At 35.5% G+C, this 23,426-nt stretch overlaps 1 protein-coding gene across 1 annotated transcript in view; it reads left to right on the top strand.

Annotated features, from left to right (window-relative positions):
• Window positions 1-23,426, top strand: part of HYAL4 (hyaluronidase 4) — a gene marked incomplete at its 3' end in the record, with an annotated part of 84,971 nt that overhangs the window by 40,963 nt on the left and 20,582 nt on the right. Inside the window, 4 exon segments of the mRNA XM_079150374.1 lie at window positions 8,437-9,387; window positions 11,420-11,509; window positions 18,076-18,481; window positions 18,484-18,514. Of these exon segments, the coding sequence (XP_079006500.1) occupies window positions 8,467-9,387; window positions 11,420-11,509; window positions 18,076-18,481; window positions 18,484-18,514 (1,448 nt within the window). The 5' untranslated portion in view covers window positions 8,437-8,466.

Here is a 23,426-nt window from a genome sequence, read left to right as displayed (position 1 = left end):
TTCTCTGATTCTTTCTCAGGGGAGGGGAAGTGACTTTGTTGATCAACGACTCTGGGAGAAGAAACTGAACATACAATCTCCAAGTTTATCTCCTGTCAAAGCAACAAGTGCGATGCCCCATGCTTCTGAAAAGAAAGCTTTCTCCAGATGCTTGTTGTAAAAATTTCCAATATTGTACAAAAATACCTTTTGTTGACTTCAGAATTCTAATTTTATATGTCCACATGAGCTTTTAGAAAATTAAATTTAAACAAATCCCTTTCCTCACCACATCCTCCTCTATTGTAAACCTTGTAATAATCTTGGGATAGAATGTTCCTTTTAAAAGAGAGCTTTCTTCTCATTTTTATATATGAAAGAATGCCTTCTTTGTTCCTGAGAATCTCCTGTTTACTTGTTAATAAGTAATCAGATTTAAATTTAACTCATGACTTTTGGAATGCTTTAACAATGCATTTATTAGAAAATAAATCAAGTTCCACCTACTTTATTCTGTATATTTTTTACTTATGTTTATTATCAATATAAAATTTAAAAACCCAACCCAAATAGGAAATCTTAATTGGGAGATATTTTTTAAAATAATCCTTTTAAAGACTTCCCTACAAAAGATGACAATGTGAGTATATGTTACTTTTTAACACCTTTGAATTATTGAATTTTCACTTTAAGGCAGAAACAAAATACACTAAAGGCAAAACCAAATATTAAAAAATATCTATTTTCAATTTCTTGAAAAAAATAAGATAGCTTAATAAATAGCTGTAAGAGATGCAGCACAATTCCAAATAAGATATGCCTTTTCGATGAAACATATGTGATTGCATATCACTGTGTTATTCAGGGTTACTTTATGTCTGGAATCGGTCATAACTGACCTTGCTGGTATTTCCAGCCCCAGGCACCTGGTTATTTACTACGACTAAATCTGGTGTCCCTCTGTCCTGCCAGTCCTTCAGGGTAAATTCATTGAGCACCTGAAGTTGAGAGGCCTGTGCCATCCGAGCCTCCATTCTTGGGAATGAACCCTCCCTCGGCTTCTGCTGCAGGATCTCCGGGGAGAGGGATGGAGAGGCTACAGGGCTGCTCTTGAGTGTGAGGGAGAATGCCGTCCTGGCTGGTGGACTAGCACTACCTCCCATCTCTGCTGTAACCCTGCCGAGCTGGAGGTCTTCCTTCTACATCTGCTCCCCTTGGCTAAGTTGCCTCTTCTTGGTCCTCATCTCCACAGTTCACCTTTCTTAAATGCCCCTTATCTTTAGGTTCACTGCGCTGTCCTTCATTTTTTTTGTACTGTTTATTGTTTCCCTGTTTATTGAACAAAATGTAGGTGAAACTCAAAATCCTATCGACTGGTCTCATCTCTTCTCTCCAGATGTCTTCCTTAGGCCAACCCTCACCTCAACCCAGAAGATGTTCAACTCTACATTGTAGAAAAATTCCTGACCGCCTGCTCCACATGTCTATTTGAAGATACATCCACCTCAGAAATCAATGTCTGTTACCACTGGTACATGCACTTTGTCTTTCTTTTTCTGCATCTTGCCTTTTGTCATTCCCTCCATCTGAAGTACCTTTGAACTGTCAACCTATTGTGATTTCTGCTTATGTATCGAGCCGTAGGTACCACCTCTGGCTTGAAGTTAGTCTAGATCTTCTTAACCACATCTGACATCTTCATGTTTTGAACTCATGCAGCATCTTAGGGAACTGATTTTACTCCATAGAACATGTAGGCTATTTCTACGATTGCCCTTATCCTTGTACTGCAGCCTGAAGTTGCTTACCACTCTACCATATATATATATATATATATATATATATATATATATATATATATACACACACACAAAGAAAATGTAGCTTGTTTTCCCTGCACAATCAAGCTGATTATTCTCACAAACCATCACCCACCTGATGTGAATAAACATAGTAGCAAATGACATTTTACAGTGTGACAACGTTGCATAAAAATGTATGCTAAGTGGTTATTCACATGTGTTTCCTGACTTACTCTCCATATAGGATAAATGATTCTCATTTGTAGCAATACTACCAATCCCAGTGTCCATAGGCTTAATCTTTTGCCTTGGTTACCTCTCCAAGTTTTACCTAGAGGAGTATAAAAGGAAGGGAGAAGAAAGGTTCTCATTTAATTAGCACCGTTGCATCCCTTATGCCCACTCGTTTTACTTTATGACCTATGATCATAGTTTGCCAAATGATTTTGTCCCAGCCCTTTTCTGTGTGACTGCTAACTTACTCCATCCCATGAATATTGATCCCCTTCTCTCTCTCCAGGTAGCTGGAAAACTTGCTGTTTTTCACAGTTCCATGGGGGAATTGTTGGCTCTCTTACTGGAGTGCTCAGGCTCTTGAAAGGAGGAGGCCGGGAGTGTCAGGAGATGATCAAACTCAGCCTCTCACTCTACCTGTACCCATTCCTTCTGATCTTTGGACACTGGAACTCAACCGACCTCTTCTTTTGCGTGTACTGCATACCATTTGTATTACCCTCCACTACTCTTCAGAAGTCTGAATTTCACGTAACAGATTCTACACACTTGGAAGCCTATCCACAGGCCAGATTCAGTTTTTCTCTCATCATTCTGGTCTCCATACAGATCAGAAGATGCATCTGGACTTCTGTGTTAGTGCTCTGAACATTCTCTGATGTTAAGGGGTTGCTTCTCTGGGAGCTCACAGAAAGCCTGCGTGTCTGGACTGATGGACACTGTGCTCTAGAGACTCTGCTGTAACCCAGGAGAATAAGGACTTGCATGCAGAGGAGGGCCTGTAAGGGTGCCCAGAAAAATATTATCTTTTGAGTAATGAGAATATCATTAATCTTAATTTTGTCCTTTTATTTTCTGTACTTAGTGCAATGATCATATAATATACCAGCTTGTTTTTTTGTTTTTGTTTTTGTTTTTTGAGGGGTTAGTGGGGATTGAACTCAGGGGCACTCAACCACTGAGCCACATCCCCAGCCCTATTTTGTATTTTATTTAGAGTTGCTTAGTGCCTTGCTTTTGCTGAGGTTGGTTTCAAACTCAAGATCTGCCTCAGTCTCCCAAGCCGCAGCAATTTCAGGCATGCACCACTGCACCCAGCTACCAACTAGTTTTTGAAAAGAAAAAAATCACTGCTCATCTCATTCTCCCAGATATCTTAAACACAAAGTGTATTTCCCCTGCCTCCCTGTCCCTGTCTCATGCACATGCATGCATCCAATGTGCATATACATTCCCACATTCTCCTCACATATTAGACTGAATTTCTTAGAGGTAAATGGTTTTGTGTCCATCTTTAGCATTAAACAGTGTCATCAGTATGGTAAAATAATGTTCACCAAGTTCAATCCAAGTGTCAGGATCTCTAAGAATCTTGGCTACGAATGAGAAATTATGGATCTCTCTCTCTCTCTCTCTCTCTCTCTCTCTCTCTCATTTTAATCAGTGAACTCTTACTGGGAATTTAAACTATTCTATCTTAAACACAACCATTCTACAGTTTTTAATCATAATTGCTTCTCACTTTGCATGGTGGAGGTAGGGTCTCCTAAGTAAGATCTCAGACAAGCTGCTCCTAATCCTTAAGTGTTTAGGAAATGTGGGAACCTCTTAGGTCAATGCAGGCAGTACAGCTTGGTAATGGCAAGGGTGAAGAAGCAGAAGTCCATCTATTGTGGTTTCCCAAAATATATCCTGATACATATTCATAACTGTCCTCTACAGAGGTCTTGTCCATGTTTTGAATCTTCTCTTTCTTTGTTCCTCTTTAATCATGTCAGTGACTAGACACATATCAGACTTTTATACATAATTGTATATCCGGCTCCCTGTTAAACTTGCCTACTGTTTCAAATTATTTGTGAATTCTTGAGTTTAATATGTAAGTCAATTTGAGTTTTCTGTATAAGTAGTAATGCTGTTCAAAAGCTGGGCACAGCAGCAGCATATTTGTAATCCCAGCAATTTGGGAGGCTGAGACAGGAGGATAACCAGCTCAAGGCCAGTCTCAGCAATTTAGCAAAACCCTCAGCAACTTAGCAAGACTCTGTCTCAAATAAATAAATAAATAAATAAATAATAAAACTAATAATGTTTCCAAATCACTGGGGAAATACTAAGGACTATGATTGGTGGATCCAGTGGTAAGAGTATATTCAGTTTTATAAGAAACTGCCAAATTGTCTTGCAAAATGGTGGTGCCATTTTGTATTCCCATCAGCAAGAATTAGCTTCTGTTGCTCAATTTCCTTGTCAGCATTTGGAGTTGGAGTTGTTTTAAAATTTGGCTATTCTATGGCTATTATCAAGAACACAAGCAACAATAAGTGTTGGCATGGATAGGGAAAAAGGCACACTCATACATTGCTGGTGGAGTTGCAAATTGGTGCAACAACTCTGGAAAGCACTATGGAGATTCCTCAGAAAACTTGGAATAGAACAACCATTTGACCCAGCTATCACACTCCTCAGTTTATACCCAGAGGACTTAAAATCAGTATACTACAGTGACACAGTCACATCAATGTTTATAGCAGCTCAATTCACAATAGCTAAATTGTGGAACCAACCTAGATGCCCTTCAGTTGATGAATGGATAGAGAAAATGTGGTATATATACACAATGGAATACTACTCAGCCATAAAGAAGGATAAAATTATGGCATTTGCAGGTAAATGGATGGAGTTGGAGAATATCACACTGAGATAAGTCAACCCCAAAACACAAAGGTCAAATGTTTTCTCTGATAAGTGGATGCTGATACATAATGAGGGGTGTTGGTGGGTAAGGGAAGAATGGAGGAACTTTGGATTGTGTATAGGGAAATAGGGAGGGAGGGATGGGGGGGGAAGATAGTGGACTGAGACAGACATTATTACCCTATGTACATGTATGATTACATGAATGGTGTGAATCTCCATTGTGTACAACAATAGAAATGAAAAGTTGTACCCCATTTGTGCATAATGAATCAAAAGGCAGTCTGTAAACATCAATCAATCAATCAATCAATCAATCAATTTGGCTATTCTAATAGGTACATAGTGGTATTTCATTTTTTTTTTTTTTTTTTAGCTTACAGTTCCCTAGTGGCATATGATGTTGAACATCTTTTCATATGCTTATCTATTATCAGTATATTCTTTGGAGAGTTGTCTGTTCAAGTCTTCTGCATATTTTAAACTCTTGTTCTTCGTTTTTTTATTGTTGAGTTTTAAGAATTCCTTTTACATTTTTGATAAAAACTCTTTGTTGGATGTGCCTTTTGCAAGTATTTTTTCCCCGTCTGTGGCTTGTCTTCTCACACCTTTAAAAACAGTCATTTTTAATGTAATGTTAATGAAGTCCAGTTTATCAACTGTTTCTTTCGTGAATTCTCCTTTTGGTATTATAACTGAAGTCACTGCCATGCCAAACATAATTTTTAGATTTCTCTTCTATTTTAACTTACAGTAGTTTTATAATTTTGTGTCTTACAATCTGTAATGTTTTCAATGTATAGAATCATGTCAGTTTTACCATGGTATTCCTTTACCTGAGTCACTGCCTGAAACTACCAGATAATCAGTAAATTCAAGTGCATGAGTACGCATATGTGTTATAAATTGGATAACTTAGATTAGTTTTATACTTTGAATAGTAGAGATGGCTATAAAAAGAATGAAATCTCATTAAACATAATGTGGAAAGAATTCATTATATTGAAAAACTCATAAAATTCATAATTCACAATTTTATTACTGTAGTAGAAGTTTGTTATAAAATGCATAATGGGGACCAAGATAGTATTCAAATAATAAGTTTTCCATAAACTAGTGACAAAGATAGATTGTGCATCATTTATTTATTTATTTTTATTATTTGTTCTATTTTGTTTTGTTTGACAGCAGAATGCATTTCTATTCATTGCATACAAATGGAGCACAACTTTTCATTTCTCTGGTTGTTCATGATGTAGAGACATGCCATTTGTGCAATCATACATGTATATAGGGTAATGATGTTTGTCTTATTCCATCATATTTCCCATTCCCTGCCTCCCTCTCCTTCCCTCATTTCTTTCTACACAATCCAAAGTTTCTCCATTCTTCCCTTACCCACCAACACCCCTCATTATGTATCAGCATCCACTTATCAGAGAAAACATTTGACCTTTGTGTTTTGGGGTTGACTTATCTCAGTGTGATATTATACAACTCCATCCATTTACCTGCAAATGCCATAATTTTATTGTTCTTTAAGGCTGAGTAATATTCCATTGTGTATATATACCACATTTTCTCTATTCATTCATCAATTGAAGGGCATCTAGGTTGGTTCCACAATTTAGCTAGTGTGACTTGAGCTGCTATAAACATTGGTGTGGCTGTTATCACTGTAGTATGCTACTTTTAAGTCCTCTGGGTATAGGTCAAAGACTGGGATAGCTGGGTCAAATGGTGGTTCTATTCCAAGTTTTCTAAGGAATCTCCATACTGTTTTCCAGAGTGGTTGCACCAATCTGCAACCCCACAAGCAATATATGAATGTACCTTTTCCCCCACATCCTCACCAACATTTATTGTTGCTTATATTCTTGATAATTTATGCATCATTTATATATACAGAAAACATGATTAAAATCTAGAAACTTGAAATTGGATTTTATTAAAGCACATACATTGAACTTTTAGCTACTTTGTCACTGAAAAGTTCAATGTGATATGACATTTAACAAAATTTTCTTTCCAAGGTGTCACAGTATATTAGGTGTCTATAGCCAACATGTGTTCATGAGAAAAGGGGAGTAAAGAATAGTATATACGGAGAGTAGGCACTGTTCCATTCCCCTGAACAACAAAGATGAAGACGAATGTCTACTCTTTTTTGTGGGGTGGGGGGGGGGGAGTCAGTCACACTTAGGTCCCGTGTTTGGAGAAGAATGCTGTAAAGACATATGTGGTGAGAGATTAATTTGGTGCCATTATACAAATTCCACACGAAGTCATTGTCTCAGTAAAATCCAACCGATTTAAGAGTAAATTATCAGTCTCATATGTTGATTTAAAAAGTCAATGTATAGCTGGGAACAGTAGCTGTAATACCAGTGACTCGGGAGGCTGAGGCAGGAGGATCACAAGTTCAAAGCCACTTAGTGAAGCCCTAAGCAACTTGGAGAGACCCTTTCTCAAAATAAAAAAAAATAAAAAGTACTGGGGATGTGGCTCAGTGATTAAGATTCTCTGGGTTAAATTCCCAGTAACTAACTAAATAAATAAATAAAATAAAAAGTCAGTATTCACTCAGATTTCTTTGCAAACTTGGAGTACTAGGTTTTGCAGTTTTGATTGGCATCTTTTCTTGCACTTGCTACATCAAATAAAGACAGTAAGAGCAACATGACAAGTAACATTAGCCTCCTAAAGACAATGATTTTAGTTACATCAGAAACAAATCTGTGATTCCTGTATTTAAAGACTGTATAGTACATGATAAAATAAATTGGAAACGTAACCTCAACCACATTGCCTGCCAGGTGAGATACTATTGATTGGAATGCATCAACTATTAGACAGTCCTTATATTCTGGGAAGATTCTTTGGCAGTTTTTGTCCCAACTGACTTGTTATAGGGGACTAAAGAGCCAAGTTTCATTTGGAATTTAGCTGCTGAAAATAGTCCAATTTCTTCATGGAAAAACAATGAAGTTAAAGAACTAACAGGTTTTTAGGCTTATTTATGTCAGAGAAGATGCTGGCACCAAAATCCATAATCAACAACAGACAACTAGCCTCACTGTTTTCTGTTTTGCCTGGGCTGGTTCTAAGGGGTAACTGCTCTCTGTCTTAAAAACAATTGAACGAATCTTTGAGGTCAGTGCATTTCAAATTGCATAAAACGTATTCTTTGCTTACTGTTTAGTATGGTTTGTTATATGAATCAAAACGCAGTCTGTAAAAAATAAAAAATAAATAATTAAAAAATAATCTGCTAAAATGTAATAGTTGTTAATTATTAATTATTTATTAATAATTATTAGTAAAATGTAATAGTTGTGGGCATGTCTTCCAAGTCACTTTTCCAGACATTCATAAGGTGATGTGGCAATCCATCCAAACTTTCTTTTTCGGTTCCCTAAGAGCAAAAAGCTTGTCAGTACAGGATGGTTTGGGTTAAATACTCAGTGAAAGGAAGTTCAATTCAGAACAAAAAGCAGGTCAAATTTCCTTAGTTGAGGGTTTTCATGAAGTCTTTCAGCATTTTTATTCACTGGATCATTCCCCCTCACATTTCAAGACAAAAAAAAAATGAAATATTTCCTTTTCCTTCCTTTATTCAAATAAAAGTATAAATGAGGCCCACATTATTACTAAACCTCCTCTTTTAAAACATTTGGTTTATTGTACGCCATCTGACTCCATCATGTGTAATTTTCTTTTTAAGGGACTTCTGTGATGCTGAGAACAACAAGCCATGCGTAACACGTGGGTGGCCTGCTCAGGGGTGATGCTGCTTTGCGTCACGGTCACTCCGTCAGCCCTCAAACCAGCACTGCCTCCCGTGATCAAAGACCAGCCTTTCAACATCTTCTGGGCAGCCTCCACCATTTACTGTAAGGAATTCTTCAAGGTGAATATGAATCTTCAATTGTTTAACATTATATCAAATCCTTTAGAGACTCACAGTGGATCAACGATTGCCATATTCTATCCAAATGAATTGGGATATTACCCTTATTTCTCCCAAGATGGAAAATCCTTTAATGGAGGAATACCACAGAATATGAGCCTTCCTAAACACGTTAAGAAAACGGCCGAAGATATTGCTGAAACTGTCTCTTGGTGGCAATCCGAAGGACTTGTTATTATTGACTGGGAAGGTTGGAAGCCCCAGTGGGAGAGGAACTGGGGCAGCAGAATAATATATAAAAACCACTCCGTAGCCTTCACGAGACAACACCACCCTGAGTGGCCAGAAGCCAAAGTGAACACAGTCGCCCAGCAGGAATTCGAAAAGGCTGGAAGGAGTTTTATGAATGTCACTCTCACACTGGCTTCAGAAATGAGACCAAAACATTTATGGGGCTTTTATCTCTATCCAGATTGCTACAATTATGACTACAGGATAAACCCAGAGTTCTACACAGGTAATTGCCCAGCTGATGAGATTGTCCGCAATGACCAGCTCCTTTGGCTGTGGAACAAAAGCACAGCACTCTTTCCTTCAATATATTTGGATAAAATACTCAAGTCAAGTTCAAATGCATTGAAGTTCGTTCATTATCGAATTAGAGAAGCCATGAGAATTGCTGAAAGGGCTAGACAAGATTATGCTTTGCCAGTTTTTATTTTTTCCAGACCATTTTATTTGAAAAGTATTGAAGTTCTGTCAGAGGTAAGAAAAAGTAAGTTTACTGACATAAAAAATTATGAATTTAGTAGAATGATTCAAAGTCTAGAAAGAAATGTTTCAGGATATTTTCCCCTTGATAAAGGAATGCAATTCTATTATTAGAGAAAGATATTTCTTCAAATGTCAACCCACTGAGACAGAATGATAGCAACTAGATGTGTGCTTGGAGATTTTGGATAATGATTCTTATCAGCTTAGAATTCACAATGGTTTCTTGCAGAACAGTTTTAAACCTGGAGTTAAATAATGGAACAGATTAATATTAATCAGGGATACATTTTGGAATCAGCTTCTTAATATGAGAGCATACACAGCAGTTTTCCAAATCAGATACAAACTAAATGGAGCTCTGGGTAAATTCTGAACCAGTTACATTTTTCATTGCATTACATTTTTTCTCTTTTAATTTATTAGGTTAATTGAAAAACTAGCATGGATTTTGCTGATTATTTCTTTAAGAGTGTACAATGTGAGCTAATAGTGTCACGGGGTTAAAAGTAGATATTGTCTTTAGGCTTACACCAAAGCAGGAAGCACAGACATCAGGGAATGATCTTGTTTGGAAGATAATGAGTTTGTAGACACTGCAAATGTTCAAGTGTTAACTGGATCGTCACTTAGAACATTATTGTAAGGATGCAATCATTAGATAGGTAGTTACATAAAAAAACTATTAAATCTCCATCCATACCTGAGAGTCAAGAGCTCTGTAATTTTAGAACCCTACGTAGAACTGTTGGAGATAATACACAGCTCACTTTCTTAGACCACTTATATTTCAAAACAGTAGTAATTCTTCCTAAAAAAAACTCAGACTCAAATCTATTGACCTGAATATTATTGACTAGACATTTTATCATTGCAGGACTACTAACTGTCACACAAAAGGGGTGGGGGTTAATTCAATACATTTAGGAGAGAAAGAATTTTAGCATCATGGAAGTATCGTATCTAAGTTACCTCCTACTCACACACAGAATCCCTTCTTTCCTGGCCTCTGCCTTTGTACTTTTTGGTGGGATGATTCCTGTATCAGAAGGAAAACTGCTTTTCAGGGACAATATTACTTTCTAGAAAGTTCTTGAGTATGTTGAATTTACTTTGCCTGTGGCTAAGTTCAGATGACTAGTTCTAATTCTACCTTCTGCTCCAGCGTAGAAAAAATCAAATCCTTCTTTCAAAAGCCAGTTCTCTGGATATTTTAAGATATTTTATTAGGCCTACCAAAGTCTTTTCGCTAAGGTATTACTTAAGTGACAGATTTCTGAAATCATGCCACTTTTTCAAATCCTGTTGGGAAAAAGACTACATTATATTTATTCATTTAAAATTATTTATTGAGTGTCTATAATATGTCAAGAATAATGTTATTAACAAGAACAGTAGAATATAACAATACTCCATGAAGCCTGATTTGTGTTTGGATCCTGCTTATATATCAGGATTCATATGCTTCACTTCTTCCCAAACCCATGTGGTTGACCACAAGGAGTTACTGGCAGTTCTCCCAGTGGATCATGCTCTTGCTTGCATATGAGCCTCTACCCTTGGTCTTACTTCTGGGCATGAAACTCCCTCTTTTCTGCCGCGTGGATTCATTCTTGTTCTCAAAGACCTGCTTGAAAATTTACCTGTTCAAGGAAGGCTTCCCAGACTCTTCCATGCAGAATCAAGCATTTCTTCTCACCCATCTATGCTTTGTGGGAGTTATTAATGTAGATATTAATTTATTATATTGCAACTACTTGTGTCTATGTCTGTCTCAAACATCACTCTAAAGAATTTACTCAATAGTGGGAACTGGAATCTAGTTTGCTGTTATGTCCAGTGTCTCTAGTGGTGTTGCAAGACAGAATCACGTTTTCCAGTTCTGCTGTAGTGTTTTGCTTTAGAAACAAATGACATTATTAATGTGTTCTTTACCACAGTGAATGGGTTGGATCTTATTATTATTCAGTTATCAATGACTAAATGTGATTTGACAAAAAATGCTCCTGATACTTGTCTTTTCTAGGAGGACTTAGTGCACACCATTGGTGAAAGTGCTGCATTAGGTGCAGCAGGAATAATATTGTGGGGAGGAAATGAATATTCAACTTCAAAGGTAAGCAGCTATTTCTGTCCGCATCTTTAATATACTCTACGGAGTGGCTTAAAAATATTTCACATCAGGTCAGATGGTGGCTGGCTGATTGTCTGTTCACCTGACTGAAATGAAGTTCAAAGAGTACAGGGATTAACATTGTTTGAGCACCTACTTTATACCAACCACCATAGTTAGCAGATGTAGAAAGAGCACCTTCCTCATTAGGCTACCCAAAGTGAGAAACTGATTATTTCATTCTGCAGGCATAATTTGGGGGCACGTTAATTAACCTCTCTGAGTCTTGGTTTCTCCATCTAAAATCAGTACTAGAATTAAGCCTAATTTTAGCGAATTAAGGAATTTTAGTGAATTAAGTGGCATTATATACTATAATATATTATCTATCACATATAATGCCATTATATATAGCATACGACAAAGAAAATGATATTTATACATATAACAATGAAAATGGTGTACTGTTTAAATAATAAATAATTATTTCATCTACATTGAGGATGAATGCTCCCTAAATGATTCTTTATTTTTCTGATTACTTTGATAAAATATGCATGGGAAGTAAATTATTTTTATGTAAAGGTTTATGGACAATCTTCTCTTTTCATTTTGTGGTAAGAACACTTAACATGAGATCTAGCTTAACAAATTTTGAAGTGAAAATATGGTCTTGTTAACTGTAGATGTTGTGTCATACAGCACATCTCTAGCACTCATTTAACTAGTCTGAGTGAATCTTTGAATAACAACTCTCCATTTTTCTCTCCTTCAGACCTTGACCACTGCTATTGTATTCTCTGCTTCCATGAGTTTGAATATTTAGATTCCTTATAAAAATGAAATCATGCAGTATTTGTCCTCCTCTAATTGCCTTATTTAAGTTAGCATGATGTTTTTTGGAGTCATTCTTGTGTTGTCTTATTTTATCTTGTTTTGTTGAACAAGATTGAACCCAGAGGCACTTAATCACTGAGCCACATTCCCAGGCCTTTCTTGTATTTTATTTAGAGATAGGTTCTCACTAAATTTCTTAGGACCTCTCTGAGATGCTGAGAGTGGCTTTGAACTTGCCATCCTCCTGCCTCAGCCTGCTGAGTTGCTGGGATTACAGGCATGTGCCACCATGCCCAGCAAGATTTCTTTCTTTTTAAGGCCGATAACATTCCATTATACATATATGTCACAGTATCTTTCTCCACTCATCTGTTGATGGACACTTGGATTGTTTTCATACTTTGACTATCACGAAGAGTTCTGCAGTGAATATGGGCATGTAGATCTCTTCAAAATCATGAATGGATCATGATTGGATATGTACCCATAAGAAGGTATGCATGTATGTATGAATCATATCGTAGTTCTATTTCTAATCTTTTGCGGAACTCCCATATCTTTTCCCATGGTTCCTCACCATTTTACATTCCTACCAATGGTATGAAAGTGTTCTATTTTCTCTACAACCTCACGAACACTTATTATTATTATTTTTAAGCCACCCAAACAAGTGTGAGCTGTTATACTACTGCAATTTTGATTTACATTTCCCTGATAATTAATGATGCTAACATATTTTTATATGTCTGTTGGCTATTTGTATGTCTTATTTGGGGAAATGTTTGTTAAAGTTCTTTGCCTAGTTTTTAAACTGGGTTATTTGGATATGTGTGTGTGTTTTGTTAGCTATTGAGTCACTGTAGGAGTCCCTTATATGTTTTGAAAATTAGCACCTCATCAGAGATATGGTCTGCTCATATTTTTTACCACTCCATAGGCTCTTTTCATCCTGCTAGGTGCTTCTCTGTCCCTTTGTAGAGGCGTTTTAGTTCAATGTTGTCCCACTTGTACATTTCTGCTTTCCTTGCCTGCGCTTGTGCTGTCTATCCAAGAAATAATCGCCAAGATGGATACCAAGGAGTTGTTATCCTATGTTTTCTTCTGGGAGTTTTACTGTTTCAGGTCTTTTATGTCCAAGTCTTTAATCCATTTTGAACTTATTTGTGTGTATGGTATGATGTAGAAGTACAGCTTCATTTAGACCAGTTTTCCCAACTCTATTTGTGACTAAATTGTCCTTTACCTATTGCATGTTTTAAAGGATCAGATGTTCATATATGTGTGGACTTACCGCTGGACACTATACTGTTCTTTTACTCTAATTTCTTTTATAGAATTCCAGTACTATAGTGTTTTAATTACAGTAGCGTTTTAATATATTTTGAATACAAAGCATGAGGCTTCCAGCTTTGTTCTTTGTGAAGAGCATTTTGGCTCTTCTGAGTCTTTTTGATTCTAAAAGATTTTAGAAAATTTTTTCTAAATCTGAAAAAAAAATACCATTGAGATTTTGATGGAAATAGCATTGAATCTGTAAATCACTTTGAGTAGTATGGGCATTTTACCAATATTTTATCTTCCAATTAATGAACACAGGATGTCTATTTATTTTTGTGTCCTTTAATTTCTTTAATTAATGTATTGTGGTTTTCAGTGTAAAAATCTTTAACCTCCTTGGGTAAGTTTATTCCTAAGTATTTTGTTCTTTTTGAAGATATTTTATTTTTTAATAAATAGTGTAATGGTTCTTCTTAGTCGTACATGGCAGTACACACCATTTTGATAAGATTATACAAGCATGGGATATATCTTATTCTAACTAGAACCCCATTCTTGTGGGTGGGCATGATGGTGGGCTTCACGTAGGTATTTTCATGTTGTGGGGCACATCTTAAGAACAGACCTATCATCACTGAGAAGTCCAAATTCGAGAGTCTTTATTAGTCAGCTGGCTGACTGTGTCACACAATGCCCCAAAATGGTTATTAGAAGGACAGCCTTGAGTGTAGACTTGAACGGGTTTTTGTACCCCAAGTCAATACGTCAATCATAAGTGTCTGTTGCTATGATTCAAAATTATACACTAACATCATGAGATCTAAAATCATAAACAGAAGGGGAAGTGGGTCAAAATGACCTTAGTCGTTATAAGTTAAAGAATGGTTACTAACATCTTTACAATCATTCTCTTACAAGGAAAAATAGGAACCAAAAAGAGAACAATTTTACATTACATAAGAATTGCCATTTTGTGTTGCCAAACATGCTATGCTAAGCAACTGTTGATGGTACAGAGATGGGATTTTCCCACAGCAGAAGCATTTCCTACATGACATGGAGTCTCAGGGTAAAATGGAGTCTGTTTGGCCATTGCCCATAGAGCTTAGGCCCATAACATACATAGGAAATTATGTTAGATTTATTCTACTGTTTTTCCTATTCTTATTCCCCCTAAATGGGATTGTTTTCTTAATTTCCTCTTTAGATGATTCATTATTAGCATATAGAAATTGAACTGATTTTTGTATGTTGATTTTATAGGCTGCAACTTTACTGAATTTATTTCTATCACTATATTTGCGTGTGTGCAAGTGTGTGTGTGTGTGTGGTCTTTAGGGTTTTACACATATAGGATGTTGTTCATCTACAAATAGGGATAATTTTACTTATTCGTTTCAAATTTGGACTCATTTTTACTTTTCTTGCCTAATTATTTTATTTATGACTTCCCATACTATGTTGCAAGTGTGAACATTGTTATCCTGTTCCTTACTTTAGAAGAAAAGTCTTCAAACTTTCACCGTTGATGACTTTAATAATGGAATAGTCATATGTGGACTTTATTATGTTGAGACTTATTTTTTCCTAGAGTTTTCTATATTTTTTTTCCTAGTTAGTTGAGAGTTGTAAAATCATGAAAGAAAGTTGAATAAATGTAAACAGATGAATAAGTCAACGTATTTCTTTAAGGATTTAAAATTAGAAGTTAAAAGCAGATACACTGAAGGTCAGCTGTGTTTGACATAATGGTGAAATTCCACTTGTTGCGTCCTAGGAAATTGGTGACCAGCTACTGTGATGAGATGGAGATAGGAAATCCACTCATCTGATGAAACAAGTAGCAACAACAGTGGAGCTTCCAAGAATAGAAAAGTGACTGAGGGTGCAGAGAACTGGAGGAGTAGGATCCCAGAGGCGAGCATAGGTAGGAAGGGCACCCCTTAGGACCCCATCAACTAGCTATCCCTTCACATGGCTGCACAGCTGAGTGGTTCAAGTGAAAGGCCGAGCCACAATGCCTTGTTTCCTGTTGGATGACTGAATTGCCTCTTTGACAAAAGCATTTATGATTAGGCTTATTATGCAGAAAATTACTTTGGCCGTATCAGTAAGCTTTAAAATGTAGTGTTACAACCGCTATCTTATAATTTGTTCGGAATTATATTTAAAACTTTTTTCTTTGCCCAAATTATTACTTGGGAGAGCATTTTTAATCTACCCAAATCTAGGAATTTTCACTTACCTCATTTATTATTAAGTTGCATATACTGTGTTTTGAATGCATTGTGAGTGATGAGTCAGAAAGCTTATTGCAATGTTCCAGGTGAGATTTGGTAGTGACCTGAACCAGGGTGGTAGAAATTGTTGAATTCTGAATATGTTTTGAAGGTATACTGAAAAGGATTTGCAGATGGACTAAATGTGGAAGGAAAAGCAGTAAAGAATGACTCCAAGGTTTTGTTCCTGAGCCATTGGAAAGAAGAAGTTGGTATATGCAGAGACGAATAAGGCTGCCAGAGTTGCAGGCTGGGAAGAGTGTTAGTAGATTGGATTGAAGTACACTGAGTTTGAAATGCTTGTGAGACATCCAAATAGAGATGTCAAATAAGTAGTTGAGTAAACAGTCAGTTCAGGGATAAGGTCAGGGAGATTTGGGAATTACGTTCAAAGCAATGAGATAGATGGGATGAGTTTATCTAGAGAAAGGGCACAGTTACAGAAGACAAAATGTTCAAGAATTGAGCAGAGGACATTTCACAATTAAAACATAGAAAAGATGAGCAGAAGCTGGTAGAGAAGACTGAGAAGAAGCTGTTAGTGTGGTTGGAAAAAGAAAAACAGGAGAATGTCATATTCTGGAAGTTAAGTGAACAAGGTGTCTCCAGGTCTGGGACAGAGAAAGAACAGGAAATGCCCAACTTGAATTTGGTTGTATTTGTTTGTGTTTTATGCTTTCTTAATTATAGTTCCTTCAACTCCTTCTTTCTTTCCCCTACCTCCCTTCTTTCTTTATTTACTCTTTCTCTATTTTTCCTCCTCTGTCTTTAGTTCAGGGTTTTCTTGTTTTATTTTATTCCATCTTAGAAGCCTCTTCAGATGACTCAGAAAGGGAATCTTATCCTAATTAAAAATAGCATTTGTCCCTAAATAAAGTGTAAGACTGGCTCAGATCGATTGTATTTGAAACAAATAATATCACTCACAGGGTTTTCAGAACTTGCTATTGCCTCAAATATTACCTTGTTTTCAACTAACTATCATTAAGAACTTTGTTCTGTTTTATGATTCTTCATTAGAATTCCCAAGTCCTTTATGGATGGATTCACAGTTCTGAGGCCTCCTTTCATTGGGGAAATTCCCTGCTATTCTAAATTAATTGGCCTTTAATTATCCATTAGTGTTAATATTGATAGAATGACTTCAATGCTAATGAAACATTCAACTTATGTTATCAATGAATCTACTAAGTTTTCCCCATATTCTTTTTTACATATCAAGGCAGGTTTTATCAAGATTCCAGAGAGACTCTCTGGATTAGCTGATGATATCATTTCAAATAGGCTTGCCAATCCAAGCAACGTAGTGATCATCAGTATGTAGAAATGTGTCTTAGTGCTAGAATCTGATGTGACTATATCAATGAAACACCCAATGGCAGAATTTTGGAATGATAGACTTACTATCTTTGAACCCTATATCCTAGTACAAGTAACTTAAGCATTTGGTTTTAAATAATGATCTTTAATATTCTACTGCCTACAGATTGATACAAAAGAGTGGTATGTTTATATTATGAAATACTGAATAGCAGCTGCAATGAAAGAAAAATCAGAGTTAAATACATCAACACTAAAATTTTTTCTTGATTGCTATATTTAAAAAGTTGCAGAAAATATACACCACATAATCTAAATGTTTAAAAAGCAAAAGGCTACAAATTATCCATAATTATATATATATAGGTATACATAAAAGTTGTAAAACATGGATGTAAAGACCACCCACCAACTTCAGAGGAATTATTATCTCTGCAGAGAACAGGATAATTTGGTTTTCTTAGAAACATCCAACCTAATGTAAATATATTGTGTACCAGCATTGAAAATGTTTTACAATTAAAGTTAAAATTTAAAAAATCATTCCATATGAATGATTATTTAAAGAGTCACTGCACATATCGGTTTACCTTAGAGAATTGTCTCCAGATGATCTAAATGTAGAATCATCTCCTAGAAATGATATGAAATTTTGGGGGTTATAATCTTCCTATTCAAAGGCAAGGCTCATCATTTCTGCGAACATATAAAGCTTATCCTCATTTAAATGGTTAATCAACTGAAACACTCTTTCTCTTTCGCCTTACCAATTGAAAACTTCAGGCATTAATTCCGCCTGGATGACAGAACCACATTTTGAGAGTACTTTAAGCAGATTTCTATTTTTTCCTACAGGACACCTGCTTATCTGTGCAACAGTCTATTCAAGGGCCACTGGGTCACTATGCTGTTAATGTGACAACTGCAGCCAAGCTCTGCAGTCAAAGTCTATGCAACAGTCATGGAAGGTGTGTTCGAAAAACACCTGAATCTTCCTCTTACCTGCATATGCCTGAAAGCAGCAGAAAGAAATATGTCCCCCAGAAGAGCTTCAGATTTGACATTTCTGAGAGGAGTAAACTGCAGACAGTAATGGACATGAAGAATGGATTTGTGTGTCACTGCTATTACAGCTGGGGTGGAGAGTCTTGCCACCTTCCCTCCTCAGATCTCTTGAGTTGGAAGAACAAGGCTCCTGTCACTAACTTTAATTTCCCAGTTTTTCTTGGCATAACCTTATCTGTGATTCTGATGAAATTCTTTATTCCCTACTACAATGTCAAACTTTTTTCTTGTAATAATAGAGAGTAGTAAATGTTGACTTTCTTCAACTCAGACCTCTTCTAAAATATTTATTGACTTTAAAATAAAAAATATACAAAGGCATCATTGACTCTATTTATTGATGTAACAGGCACTTCTGGGATGCTTTCTTTGTTCATGATAGGTGATAGGGTTAAGGAAATGAATATACCTGTATTTGGGGAGCTTAAATTCTTGTGAGAAAATGAATAATAATGAAGAAACCATGAATACATTAACACACATATATCTGGTGGTCGTAAGTGCTGTGAAAAATTGGAAAGGAATTAGAGAATGTGAGAAAGCACTGGGAATTTACACAGGATAGTAAAAAAAAGACTCTCTAAGATAATGTTCAGAAGGCAGGAGGAATAGGTCAAGAATATATCTGGGAAAGCTTTCATGGGGTAAGGGACAGCAAATCAAAAGAAAACAGCTGTTTGTATTCCAGGGATTGGGAATTCTGAAGCAATACAAGTGACCCCAGGATACCAAGTTAGAGGGATAAGAAAGACTCTATAAATGAATGCCATAGTATCTAACTTTATCTAAACTATCTTAGATATTCATTGGGCAATCATCAATATCAGAAGATGAGTCCTATGAGATTGATGTGGAAAATTCTTTCATTTGATACTTGGTCTACTAAAGTCTACTGTTCCTTACCAGTTCATCAATTCTCAATGGATAGAAATTCAATTCATTTGAAAAAGTCACATGGTCATTTGATTTGATCAAATCATAGTCTAAATAATTTTCTCTCTCAAAGACTCAAAAGAGATTATAATATTCCAAGAGTTAGATCCCACTTTAGGTTAGAAAAGATATATTTCTGTCTGGCACTTTCCAAAAATCACACTTTGATATGTGCTCCATGCTGACAAACACATAGAGCTTTGACAGGCAAATCACATTTGAATTCCTATTTCATTAGTTCATGTACTCATTAGTTATTCTTTCACTCATTTTAGGGAGAAGTAAAAGTTAAAGAGGCAGTGAAATACAGTAAGCTAAATTTGAGGCTATGTGATAAATTCCTGTGTCTTGTGGATATCCTATTGCACCAAGACTGGATTTCTAAGAAGTAGATTCCTATACCCAAGCATGACATGTTTTTATAATTATTTAAGTTGATGCTAAGCCATTGTAAATAAAAATAAATGGTCTTTCTATCCTTCCAGTGATAATAAGTTCTTCAGATCAGGGTTTTGATAGTAAACATATTCCAATGAAGTAGGAGAAGGCAAATATTATTAAATATTATCACTATTTTGAAGATGAAACATATGAAATCTTCCACTCACATGATCTTCCACTCACGTTTCATGTGAGTGGAATAGTCAATTTTTTCCAATATTCAGTGCATACATCAAAGGTAGAATACACATCAGTCAATTTTTAAACTTACAGTGCAGTCACAATAATTAGGGTATAAGAAGGGTCGAGGTAGGAGAATGAAAAAGGGAAATAATAAAAACATAAAAGAAAACAGGAAATATCCCAATTCTATCACCTACAGATAATCATTTAAGTTTGTCTAAGAAAATATTGTTAGATTTATTCTACTCAGATTAATAGGCAGCAAAAGAAATCAAAATGGAAGGAACCACCACATTTCTAATAATGAATTCTTCAAATTTTGGTGTGTGGAAATACAATCTGCTTGAGTTAAAAATAGATTAAAAAATGAAAAATTTTTGTTGTAATTTATTTTGACTTGCATAAGTTTAGTAAATGAAGCATCTCCTCTAATATGTTAAGTAAAGCATGTTAAAAACCTGAAGGGTGCTTGTCTTGGTCCTGAAGTACCTAAGGACAATTTGCTTACGTCTACGGCAGCATTTTTTTTTTTTTTAACCTCCCATTAGTTGTTAAAACATCACAGCACACTTTGTTCAATCACAAACTTTTTGATCAGACAGCCATTTTTCCCAGTTGTGAAAATGTGATTGGTCCACATGAGTCATTGCTTTAATTAGAAGGAATGTTTGTCTTCATCTCACAGGTAGAATGTTATAATCAGACACTTAGGTCCTTTTTCCAATTTGTGTCAGGTTTATTTTCATATTGAAGACATTCTTTACAAAACTTTTTGGTGTTATAATTTAAATTCTCATCCTTAACTGAGGATAATTTTCTTTCAATATTTTTTCAGAAGACTTTTTTCTTCAATTTTTCTGTTCATTTATGAAATTACCGATAGATGGATCTTGATCCTTCTACATGAGTTCTTTGTGTTGCTTTCCAATCAACGATTCTAAGTCTTTGTCTGTTTTTGTTTTTTATTATGGATTTGCTTACTTTTTTTTTCTCAAAATATTAGTCCTGTCTCCACCATATTTTGATATTCGTTATTAATTCCAAGGAACTCTTTTTTCAGGGAGTACTGGAATTACTCTTTTCTCATAGTAGCCTTGTTTGGGTTTGTAGATTTAACAGCTTCTTAAATTTCTTTGAACATACAAATTAGATTTTTTTTTTTTTTATTGTTGCTGTCATACGTTTTACACTGTTCCATTTTATCTGGAATCAGCTGTTTCTTTGTTAATTTATTTTCTTTCACATTGTTGGGCAGTATTAAATGTCTGGGAATCTTTGATCATTATTTGTATTTATTGAAGGACTAGAGAGATTGACAAATACACTGGAGGGATTACCCCCTTCCCGCCTTTGTTTGAGAATAGTTACTTATCAGAGTTCCTGTGTGGCATGGAGGGTGCCCTCTGAGAAAGGGGTTTGGGCACACTGAAGAGTAAGATCTCATCTGGAGCTTGTAAGTGGAAAATAGGCAGGTTGGTAGGACCCCCATAATTATCAAAGCAAAGAGAAAATTATCATGGGAGAGGAGTATAATTCCCTTATGAGTTGAACCGCCTTTTTCATTTGTATCTCTTCTGTGCCCAGCAGGGAGACCCAGCTATATCCATTGTAGCTCTGTTTTTGGATTTGGTCTAATATATATAACTGAACGATGTATAGGAAGGGATATCTAAATATCCTGAGGTCAAATGTCTTTGCAACTTGCCATTATGTGTACTCCTGGAAAGTTGATGCTCTGACTTGTTTTGCTATATTGGAAACAAAATTTTAATTGATTGCTCCAATAACTATCTTTCCATCCACTTTCATTATTGGTGTCTTAGGATTTCTCTTTCAGTGGAAGAACAGCTTGTACCTTTAAAATAATCTTGTACTATGGTCTTTTTTCCTCTCAACTTTAAAAAATTTTCTGTTTTTTTTCAACTTCACCAGTTTCAGTGTTTGATTCATGTCACCCCTTCTCGTTTTCAGCTTTTTATTGTATTTTGTCTAATGACACGTGCTGAAAATAACTCAGTAAATAAACGTATGTGCTCAGCTCACCATCTTGAGCCATTAGTTCTAGTAAATTTACCTTGTATTTTCTCAGGATGACAATGCCCCACTAAGTCAACTCTTCTGTTATCTTTATGACTAGTATATTAGGATCTATTCTTACAATAACACATGTTGTAGTACATAAAATACTTGACCCCCTTTTTCTCTTAAATCTGGAAATCTTCAATATATGGTTTTCTTTGCTTCCCTATCATCCGACTGAAGTTTCAATCAGTATTTTCTTTTCTTCCTTCTTATGTCAGTGAATTTAAATTGGGTATTTTCAGAAAGCAATGGTCACTTATAACAAGATGCTTTTAAGAGAGTCTGACTTCAGTTATAAAGAGATTTAATGCAAGCCTCCAGTTTAACTTGGAGGACTGAGTCACCCCTGTAATGACATGTTTCTCTGAACCGGCTGGGCATCCTTTGCCACTCAACCTCTGCTTTGCCCCAGGTGACTAGAGGAACAGCAGCAAACAAAAGCAAAGGTAAAACATACTTTTCATTTTTTTTTTTAAAAAACTTTAAAGATTGTTTTAGAAATATTAGTCCTAAAGCAGTTAGAAAAAAACAAGTTTTATTTTCTTGGACTTATTCCTATTTCTTGTTAAGCTTAACTTTATTTACTGTTCAAATGTAGTACCTTTCAAAATGTGAGTTTGCTTTTATGAACCTAGAACCCTAAAAAAACACATTTGTCACTGACACGCGTAAGTTAAATTTTAGTTAATTTTGAAATTTACTATAAATTTATATTTGCAAATATTTTCACTTTAATTACTATTGAAGGCTTGCTTTCTCTTCTACAAGTGCTGTCTACCTGAAACACAGATTTTTGTAGTATGTTGGGTTGTCCTAGCCTGATACTTAACTGGTGATCATTGAAAAATGTATTATGCACAGCGGGTTAATAAACTAATTGCAAAGAAGTCACAGGGACATGTGTCTTTATGAGAAAGCCACCCTTGAATGTTTTTATTATGACTGTTATCAGTAAAGAATTACTTAAGCGAAGGTTATAGACACAATTGTGTTCCATTAGAGAGCATTTATTTGATAATGATTTTATATTTTTATACAATTTTTAATGAAGTATGGTTTTCACAACTCATTCCATAGTTCTTATACTTACTGCGATGGCGAAATGCTAAAACAAATATTGCAGTTTTAAGGGAACATGCAACATTTAAAAGGGTTCAGAAAATGGGTATTTTTTGGTCCGAAAAATCAGTTTAAAATTTTCTTTCCAAATACTAATAAAGTAACTCAATATTTAGAGATGATAGTCAATAGCACTTTTCAAAAGAAAAATCTCTGTAATTGGTAAGAGGTTAAATGCATGCACATACATACACATAGATAGGTTTTTCCAGAAAAGAAGAAATCAGTACTGAATCAGTATGAGAAATATAAATCTTAACTCATTTAATCTGCTGGAGAGAGAAAAATCTTAGAGTCAAGAACTTTCCTAATGATGGGGAAAAGAAAGCTGTTTACTTCAATGGTTACATATATACAAAATAAAGATTTGAAAAAGATAGTTT

The sequence above is a fragment of the Sciurus vulgaris genome (genome assembly GCF_902686455.1).
Source record: "Sciurus vulgaris genome assembly, chromosome: 8".
NCBI lineage: Eukaryota > Metazoa > Chordata > Mammalia > Rodentia > Sciuridae > Sciurus > Sciurus vulgaris.
This window is presented reverse-complemented; position numbering and strand designations above follow the sequence as displayed.